General features: G+C 45.5%; 1 protein-coding gene across 2 annotated transcripts in view; it reads right to left on the minus strand.

Annotated features, from left to right (window-relative positions):
• TEAD1 (TEA domain transcription factor 1) overlaps positions 1 to 10355 on the minus strand; it is a gene marked incomplete at its 5' end in the record, with an annotated part of 80053 nt that overhangs the window by 36767 nt on the left and 32931 nt on the right. For both annotated transcript variants that reach the window (XM_014584803.2, XM_014584802.2), the window contains 1 exon segment: positions 1764 to 1937. In XM_014584803.2, coding sequence (XP_014440289.1) covers positions 1764 to 1937 — 174 coding nt within the window.

Here is a 10355-nt window from a genome sequence, read left to right on the forward strand (position 1 = left end):
GCTCTCCAAAAAAAAAAGTAATAAAAATGAAATAAAAATAAAAATAAATTAAATTAAAAAAAAAAACATGCTGCCAGGGCCAGCAGGTGGCTTGGTGGTTAAGGTGCTAGACTCCCACATGGCTGATTATGGTTCAAATCCTGGAGCTGGTGGCTTGAAAAACACACTGGCTGTATGTGTACCCAAAATCCCAGGAGGAGAATGAGAAGGGATTGCAGCATGGCCATACCCCCTGGAGGGGTGATTCCTTACTCTCACTCTCCCTCTCACTGTCTCTGTTTATCACACTCCCCCCCCACCCCCCAGTTCAATGAGTGCATGAGCCCTAAGGAAAAAACCTCTACCTAGGGGGAAAAAAAAAAAAAAAAGAGAAAGAAAATCCGTTGGTTCATCGGGCATAATATCAAATCAGTTATTAATATTTTTTATATGAGGCACTTGCCTGGTATTAGAAATACGAACTCAGGTTGACAGACCCTGTGCCTGAGGTCTACAGGTCTAAGCAGACAGGAAACAGCAGAGGCATGAAATTCAGACAGGTCTGATTTCAAGTCCTGGGTCCGCAGACTACAAGCAGCGTGCGGTTTGTCATCTCTGAGTCTGTCTGCTTAATAGGAGGGGGTACATTCCACTTAAAACTGCGAGGACAAGATCAAGTGCACTGGAAGGCATTCAGGGCAGCTCCTCCCATGCAGCAGGACGTCAATAAACGGAAGCCACTGTATGAACAGGGCTCCCCGGAGACACCCGAGTCCAGAGGGGAGTAGGACACGCATTCAAATAATTAAGCCACAGAATGGGACTAGATTAACCGCAAAATGCAATGGGGGTCAGAGGAGACTCAGCGGTCTGCTGAAAAGAGGAAGGTGCTCAAACAGGGGAGCTGCTGCCTCAAAGGAAGAGGAGCTGGCCCAGCGGCAGAGGAAGGAAAGGGGGAAACCAATGTGTATCCAGACACATATGAGTCTGGGCGAGGGTGATGGGTAAGGCAAAGGGGGTTGACAGAAGCTAAGGGAAAAACACCAGATTGAGGGCCTTTAATGACATGTTAAGGGGCATGACCATTCAAAGCAATGTTCTTACCTGTTCTCACAAAGAGTAGGAAATTAGAAGCTCTCCGTCCTAGTAGTATCTGACCTGCTACCCTCCCAGCTCAACACCTGCACATTATACCCTGCCTGTGCTGACCCACGGGAAGTCCCCTGGCCCATGCACTACTAGTGATGAAGGAAAAACAAAGCAAAGCGGCCCAAGATGCCATGGGACATCAGGCAAGCTCCACAGCAGGGGGAATCTGCTCATGTCATTATAAAGCACAAATAAAGAATAACTGGGCAAAGCCACTTATATCCGCTCTGATGCTCATAAAACCCTGAAGCATATTTTATCTTCATCCCAGCCCCAGGTCCTCCACTCCACTAAAACTTATAGGTTGCTTTGCTCAGTGGAGGGACAAGGAACAGAAAGAGGGTACAGGGCCCCATGTTTTCAAAGTGGCCCCTGCACTGAGTCACTGTGTGAGTGTACCCTGAAGCCCCAAGGGGCCGCCCATCTCTCCTGCCCTTAGGGACTGCAAATGCTGCCTGGAGCATCACGTGGATTTCAGCCCCCTAGGTGCAAGCCGATGACCCTTGACAACTCTGCAGAAGTACACAGAGGTGCATGCAGTCCATGTGAATGCATGGCCCCAAAAGCTGCACTCAGCGAACGTGTAAGACATGACCATTCAGACAAAGACCGTGGGATCACAATGTCTTACTCACCCAGAATTTTACGAGGAAGAAGGCATTTTGAGGGCCCTTTCCAAATAGTTCCTTCAAGTCAGCTTTCTTTTCAGGAAATTTGTCATAAATCTGACGAATGTCCACCGATTCGAGCAAAGGGTCACTGTACGAGTGGTTGGCATGCCCAATGTGCACGAAGAGGTGTTTGTTGTACTGCAAGAAACCAGCAAAAACATTCTCGTTATAAACCCTCAGTAACCAGGGACTTGTCCGTCTTGCAATGAAGAGCAGCAGTCTTGATATTCTGAAACTGGGCCTGGAACAGCCTAGGTCCTGTGCCTTCAAAAATATGACTCCATTAAAGAAAGTTGCTACAGCTTAGGGTTAAAACAATCACTATCTTATTGACAAAGGCAAACATTTTCCCCATTGCCTAAAAAAAGGGTTTTTTTTTTTTTAAAAGACAGACTTAATAATAAACAACAGTATAAGTCATCTAACTACCAGACCAAGAAACCATTCTATCACCCAGTTTCACTTGACTCAACTAAAAACAACAGGGACATTCTTTGGAGACCATTATTTATAGTGGAAGTCCAATAAGAAATGTTCGTGTAGTCAGCCAATGTCACCTCGCAGCAAGGGCTTTGTCCCCAGTTTCCCTAGCAAGGGCATGGATGCAGAGGTCTGAGCAATGGTACCCACTTTCTTCTTCCATCAGGACTAAGAGTGTCCTTTGTCACCCATCCCCTAAATAACCAATCTCGAACTTCCACGTAAGGGTCATTCAGTGGGTGGGTGTCTGCACAAAGTTAGGTTCAGGCGTACAGATCACAGAGAAGACCTAAAGGCCTTATGTGGCCAGAAAAAAGAACCTAGATCACGCACTCACACCGGAACCAAGCAAACAAATATTGGGTTGTCGGGAAAGTCATGTAGCATCTTCATATAGAAAAACAGAAAAATATGTCATGCCTTTCTCAACAATCTAATAAGATCTCAAACCCTTTTAAGTGACTAAACTCATAAAAGATACCCTTTCTTTTACCTACTTTGATATAAGACATGGTAACTAAACAAGAAGAATCCTAAGGTTCTCAACTCAAGCTGCATCAGAATCACCAAGTAGCATTTAAAAATCACCAATGCTGGGGCCAGCAAGTGGCATGGTGGTTAAAGACACTGGACTCCCACATGGCTGACCACGGTTCAAGTCTTGGACCTGGTGGCTTGCTTTCTCACTTCCTTCCTCTCTCTCTCTCTCTCTCTTTCTCTCTCTATCTCTCTCTCTCTGACCAAACTGGAAAATAATAATGATAATAATAAATTAAAAAAAAAGTTAAATTAAATACTTCTTAAAAAAAAAAAAAATCACCAATGCCTGGGCTCTGGCCACAAAGCCTTGGAATCTCTGAGAATGAGGATGAGGCCAGGGCTCCTTGGTTGTATTCTAACATGCAGCCATGTTTGAGAACTAGTGAAGAAGAAATTGCACTCCAGACCCTCCATGTCCACCTCTCCTGCTAAACACCAACTCAACATGATGGAAACCAATAAGTCTGGGGGTGTGGATTCCAGGGGGCTTGGGACCAAATAGGGTCCAAAAGAGAAATCCCATCTCTCTTCATCATCCAGTAGTATACTTAATTTCCAAGCTAAAATCAGCGACTCTCTAACTTCTGCCCTTCTGAATACCAATCCTCTAGGAAGTCCCAAATAACAGGAGGATTGGTCAGAGCTGCCTACCGGAAGTACTATACACCGGGCTAAGGAGATGGGGAATGGACTTGTCCTGCTCAATCTCCTGCCCACTGCAGATTAGCTGTGATAGGGACAAGTGTGTCCTCAGTTGTAGAAATGGGTCAGTGATGAGACCTATCTCATGAGGTTGTTCTAGGGGTTAAACAAGAGGCTCCCGATAAGAGTTCCCCAGAGTAGGCCCTCAGTAAATGCTGGCTTTTATTACTGTTTAAAAGGAATCTCCCCTCTTTGAAGTTCACAGTGAGTATTAGCATATTAGAAGCACTGCCATAAAGGAATAGTTTTGTTGCCCAGCCCGAGGTGTAGTAGTTGGGGTGGCTAGCTCCCACAAGGGCTGACTACACAGTTCGGGTCCTGGACTCAGCTCAAAAGACATGCTGAGTACCTCTGTGTACATGCCCAACATCCCGAGAAGAGAATGGAGGAGGGGACGCCAGCAAGGCCAAACCCCTGGGGGGTGAGTTCTCACTTTCACCTTCTCTCTCTCTCTCTCTCTCCTCTCTGGTGAGTGTGCAATATCCCATAGCAAATTAAAAACACAAAACAAGGGGCCAGCAGGTGGCGTGGTAGTTAAGGTGCTGGACTCCCACGTGGGTGATCACAGTTTGAGTCCAAGACCTGGCGGCTTGCTTTCTCATTGCCTCCCACACTCCCACATGTGTCCTGTGGCAAATCTAAAAATAATGATAAACAAATAAAGTAATTCTTTAAACACACACACACACACCTTTTGAATTTTGTAAAACCCAAGTTTCCCAAACTTGATTGGTCAGAGAACATCATTAAATACATCTGTACAACCCGAGAAAGTGCTGGTTAAATCCATGACCTGCTACATACACTGTGGATCTCTGGCAGTGATTCCAAAAGGCTAGAGGCTGGACACTCCAGCTAATGCCAGTGCTGCCTGCTGCCTGCATGGGTCGTGTGATTAGAGCTGGAATTTTAGGGGAGATGCCCAAAGTCCTCTCCTAGTCATCATCAAGGTGATCACCTTTATTGAGGCTTCAAAAACTCCAAAGGTACTAGGTTACATGAAAGAGGAACCATCACGCTCTGCCGTGAACTACCTGCCTGGTGGATTCTGGGTAAGACTGAGAGGCTGTGAAGTACTTCAGCAGAGCAGACTACACCTGCACTAGAAGACATTTTAAAAAAGAAAAGGGAAAGGGACCAGCAGATGGCATAATGGTTAAGTCACTGAACTCCCATAAAGTTGACTGCTGTTTGAATCCCAGACCTGGTGGTTTAAAACTCAGGCAGATGGGGTCGGCAAGTGGTGCAGTGGTTGGGGTGCTGGACTCCCACATGACCAACCACAGTTCAAGTCTTGAACCTGGCAGCTTGCTTTCTCACTTTCCCTCTCTCTCTCTCTGTTTCTCCCTAGTCAAATAATAACAACAACTATAATAATTAAAAACAAACAAACAAACAAATAAAAAAAAAAACCCTCAGGCCGAGCATGTGTACGTGTGCGCCCAAAATCCTGAGAGGAAAATGGAAGAGAAGGGATTGCAGCATGGCCAGATCCCCCCCTCCCACACACACGCAGGGGTAATTTCTCACTTTCTGCCTCTTTGTCTCTGCAGCAAGTGCACATGCCCAATAGCAAAATAAAATTCTCTGTACAAAAAGGGGGTACATGACCCCTCTTTAGCCTTCCAGCCACCTGGAAACATGAGTATGCGACTCTGATGTGTTTCAGGTCAACCCACGATCCAAACCATGGGATGTGGCTATGGCATTAGAGTAATACCCTACTGCCTGCACCTGGCAGCTAGGCCAAGACTTTTGCTCCTGACATTGAAATGCCCCTGCAGTGTACTGCTGGAACTCAGGGACCACAGCCCTGACCTCCAGGTATCAAGAGGTCAAGAAAGTGAATGGAGGGTGTGAGTTGACAAACTTTGATGGGGGCCATGAAGCAAGGGGCTGAATGCCAAGTATGAAAAGTCTGGGACCAGACACAGACTTGAAATCTCAGTTTCTGTATACGTACAATTGGGATATAATACCTGTACTGCAGAACAACTTTGAAGAGAAAAAAATTACACACAGAAGGTGCTTGGCATTTAGAATGGCTTGACTAACTGCAGCGGCTAAGGTTACTACTGTTAGGGTTTATTATCATGTGAGCTTAACTGGGACCTGGGGTAGCAAAAGAACTTTCCTTCTTTAGCTAGTCCTCCTGCCTAGGAAAGAAACATAAACACAAATAAGCCAGGAGCTGAGAGCAAGCTGCGAAGCCATGAATGTTCAAAGCACTGGCACTGGGAGAGCCCACTCGTGTCCAGCTGCTCGGGGTGTGGGCCTTTCACCTGTGCCTGGAGGAAGGGAAGAAATCTGTGCCCTCCGTGCTGCGAGCAATGTGCTTTCTGTATATGTGACGCCAGGAAGTCCTCACGATGACGCTGTAGGTGGATTTCATTAACATCATTTTGCAGACGAGGACACAGAAGCTTAGGGATGAACCAACTTGCCTGAGGTCACACACCCAGGAATAGACTTGAAGTTAAAACTGGGTTCTGTCAAATCCCAGTGTTGGCTACAAACATTGACCACACTGTCCCTCAGAAGAACATGTGTAAGCCCTTCTACCTCTGTGGACTCAACATTTTCTGGAAGTTGATTTGAGGAAAAATGCAAAGAAAGCTAAGTAGTGTTTTCAAAATCCTATGAAATTAAGTTAGAACTCAGGATGAACGTAGTGATTTACAAGTGCATCAGATGGAGGCCTCACGGGGTTATTTTGGGGACATCACCTCAGTGTCCGGGGGCTGAAATGAACAGAGAAAGGGCAAGCTGTCTTTGCCAAAAGAAATCGGGTACAGCCTCTACGAGGCTGATGACTTGAAACCAAACCCTGACCACTGGCATCTGAGTGGCTTTGTTCCTGCCAAGAGGTGACTCTGTTTCTAAGAATACAAAGGGCTAAAGAAGGTGTCCTGGAGACGACAGCAATGAAACAAACAGAATTCCTTCTCCCCTCAGCTCAACCTGGGCGGATCGAGAATCCCTCTGGCCCCAAATCCTAAAGGTTGAAAAGAAGAAAGGTACCCAATACACTTGAGTTCAAGTTTGAACTAAATTAAAACTCTAAAAACCACTGAGGAGGCTCTATTTCCCATCCTGCCATTTTTCCTTAAAAAGGAAGAAGGCTAGTGTGATGGATTCTTTATTTACCTCTCTTGTTCTCGAACAAACAAACCCCATCTCCTCTCCAGCAGTGGCGGTTTCCCCAGCTCTAATGGTGGTACACGAAACCAACAACAATGGCGATTCTGCCCCACAGGGGACAGAACAAATACTCTCAGGGCCTGGCAGGTGGCATGGTGGCTAAGGTGCCAGACTTCCATGTCGCTGATCATGGTCCAAGTCCCGGACCTGGTGGCCTGCTTTCTCACTTTCCCTCTCTGTTTCTTTCTGGGCAAATTAAAAATAAATAAATAAAAACAATTCCTTAAAAAAATAATAAAAAACTCTCAAAAGAAAACAAGTCTACAGGGCACCCCATACATGGAAACAGGGCAAACATCGAAGAGTCACATACGCCAGATACCAAGACGAGATGCCCTCAATATCCAAAGTGAGTGGCAAAGAAAGGCCCCCGAGGCACTCAGCAGAGCGACAACTGTTCACTAACACATGGAGGGAAACGAGAAAGGCACCAACGCTGCCAAACAGACCAGCACCCCCATTACCCATGACATACCAGGTACCGTGCTAGGCACAGGAAAGTCATGAGCTCACAACATGAAGTGCTTATCTGCATGGAACCTGCAGCGACTTTGTGGAAGTAGCTCCCTGCCTCTGAATTAGACTCTCACGTTGCCCATGTAAGCAGACATCTTCAGAGATTTCTACAGAGAAGACGGGACGTTAAAGACAGTCGACCGTCTCTACCCATGTTGAAAGTCAGCATTTACCTGACCTTTGTATAAGAATGACCTTATTCTCCAGCACTAAAAATGCAGTAAGTCATTAACGAAGAGAAGGTATGTGGAATGCACCTAGAAAACGTACATGAAGTCTCACAAGTTTAGGGTGAAAACCAAGACAAACACCAAGTTAGTCATTACACGCAAGAGCAGAATACACTCAGATATGCCAGGTTTCAGAAAAAGACCTTTCTTGACACTTTTCTCAGGTAGCTCAGAAGATATGTTCCTACAAAATGGGAGAGTACTTCAGAAGCAAGGGGGCCTAATACAGAAGAAAAGTAAAGGAACTATTGAGTCAGCTGCCTCTGAACTGGACGCAGAGCTGAGGGTCCTAGGAAGGTGTCACCGGGAGCAGAAAGGGCCCGAGAGAGTCCCCGATTTATCTAACTAGGAAAAGAGTTTTAGAGTCCTGCTAGAAACTTTTAAATTTGTGTAGATAGGTAAAAGTTGAACCAATAAATAAATAAATAAAATACAAATATATGTATACATATATATGAATGTATGTGTACATATATAAATAAAAACAAATTTGTTTAGATACGTACAAGCGGAACCAAACCAAACCAAAACAAAACATGAGAGGCAATAACAGAGCTTAGGAAAAACAGAAGTTTACACTGAAGCCAATGGTATACCATTAAGTGAAAAAATTCACACAGGTTGTAACATAAATACTAAAAGTTAATTACACCAAAAATTGTGATATAACCACATTAGAAAGCTGGAAGGAAGAATGGGAGGAGGAAGGAAGGTGTAAGCTCAATTTAGTCTTAAATACTAGTAAGAAGTCGAAGGAGGCTGTGTACAATGAATGGAATGAGATACACAGTATAGCATGTGATTTAGAAATAGGGAGATAAGCACGCAATGACATGGGGGGACATGCAAAGAGGGGGCTGCAAGCAGTGCTGCTAAGGAGCAGGACTGAGGGTGAGGAGACTGGAGTGGCAGATCGCTGTCCTCATGGGCCACAGGCCCCAATCTTGCTTACACACGACGTAATTACAAGATTACATAAATAGCCCATCAAAACTTGTCTTGAAATATCAAAGGGTTTTTATGAGGAAAGGAAAGAACTATAAAAGGAAATAAAAATATTACTTCAGGATGTTTATTATACATTGGCCGCCAGTTCCTTGGAGTCTAAAGAACTCGGGTCAAAACTAAAAAGCCTTCCTATGATGCAAACACTCAGGAAGACCAAAAAGAAGCTGGAGCGCTTGGTTGGAGCACTTGGCTAGAGCTAGGCAGGTATTACCAACAAGGCAGGTGTTGTAGACCTTAAATTTTACCTGGGTCAAGACTACCCGCAGTTCGGCAGCACCTGACACCATCTCAACACATGAACTCTATTTTGAGTTGGAGAATTGCTCACTGAGTCTATTGCCATAATCCATCCAGTTGTTTCTCAAAGTAGTTGCAAATATTGATAAAGGGGAACATAATCCTAAAAACTGGACACATTTTCTTACAAAGGCTCGTTTAGATATCTTGGGGGTTTAAGAAATGACTTTCCTCTCTTCCAAAGCTAGACTACAAGGTCATGTTCTTTTCCGATCCCTGTCTCCTCTCGACTACACAGGGGGGCTGCAGAAAAGAGTGAGGAACACGCGAAATCTGGAGTCAGCCCAAGTCCGTGGCTGAAACGGGAGCTCTGCTGCCTAGGTCAGTCGTCGGGACATTTCAGGCTTGCCGCAGTTTCCACATCTGTAACGGAGACAACTGCAGTGCAAATACATAACTGTGCCTAGCATGTAATCGACCATTTCTCTGAATAATTATGACGTTTCTTTACTTCAGATGAGCTAATGTGAAACTGAGGCTATCCTGACAGCAACAAATAAAAATACTAAAATTTAAAGCAGAAATGCAGGAAGGAAAGTTTAAGACGTAAGAATGATCCCTGATGTACAGATGGTCCTCTGATACGGAGCACAGGGTGACTGAGGTGCAGGACCTTGTGGGATCTGGCCCCTGAATTCCCCTTGGGTATGCAGTACCTTCTCCAGACACCTGCTTTCTAAAGTTCCTCAGTGAGGTATACAATATGCCCTTGTAAGTTAGGTGGAGGCAGCCTGGGAGGGTGCCCCTAGAACAATACAATCCCCAATGTGACTGCTAAGGCTTTATTTTATTTTTCTTAAAAAAGAACTTTTTAAAAAAGGACTGCTAATATGCTGCAGTCAAGAGAACTGATGAGAGTTCAGTGTGGGAAAGGAGACGCCCGCAATCTGCTAGTCCTCACCACCCACACGGCACCCTCGGACACGCCCCCCGTCTGCACTGCACCATCTGACCTGAAGATGGTAGTCTTCTCCTAAACTTGTTCCAAAAATTCCAAGTATTTCAAGAATGTAGTAAAACCTTGAAAAATGACTGCTGTCAAATAATACCAAGGGGAAAATTATAATCCACTTAGGAATTTAAAGAAATCAAGACAAATAGCCCATGTCAAGGGATGCTAACGTACGAGTTGGAACAGAACAAGGACAAATCACCTCCATTTGCTTCCTGTCACGTTCCTGCCTGCAGTCTGTCCAGCCGCCCCCAGGGCAGCCTGGGCAGTCGGTGTTGGCTCCTGGGCCACGCAGGAAAGGGGAGTGCTGCAGAGCCCAGGAGTCATGCTAAGGGGAACCTGTAGCTTCAGCCCTGTGGTTAATCTGTGCTGAGTCTTGAGAACATGTGTGAGTCAGGAGAACGGGAATCTGAACTGCTCTCTTTCTTCCTACCTGCTCGGGACACTAGCCGCAGTCACCTGGCACTGTGAGCAGCTCTGTTCTCATCCCCCAAAGAAACATCACCGTAAGCACGAGCAAGCAGTCCTTCCTTCCAGGATCACACACGGGATGCCTCCTGCCTCCTACACGGACCGGACCGTCTCCACAGAGTGCTTGCTGCTTTCCTAGAAAGGAGTGTGTCTTCCCTC

The sequence above is a fragment of the Tupaia chinensis genome, unplaced genomic scaffold (assembly GCF_000334495.1).
Source record: "Tupaia chinensis unplaced genomic scaffold, TupChi_1.0 Scaffold000077_1, whole genome shotgun sequence".
Lineage (NCBI taxonomy): Eukaryota > Metazoa > Chordata > Mammalia > Scandentia > Tupaiidae > Tupaia > Tupaia belangeri.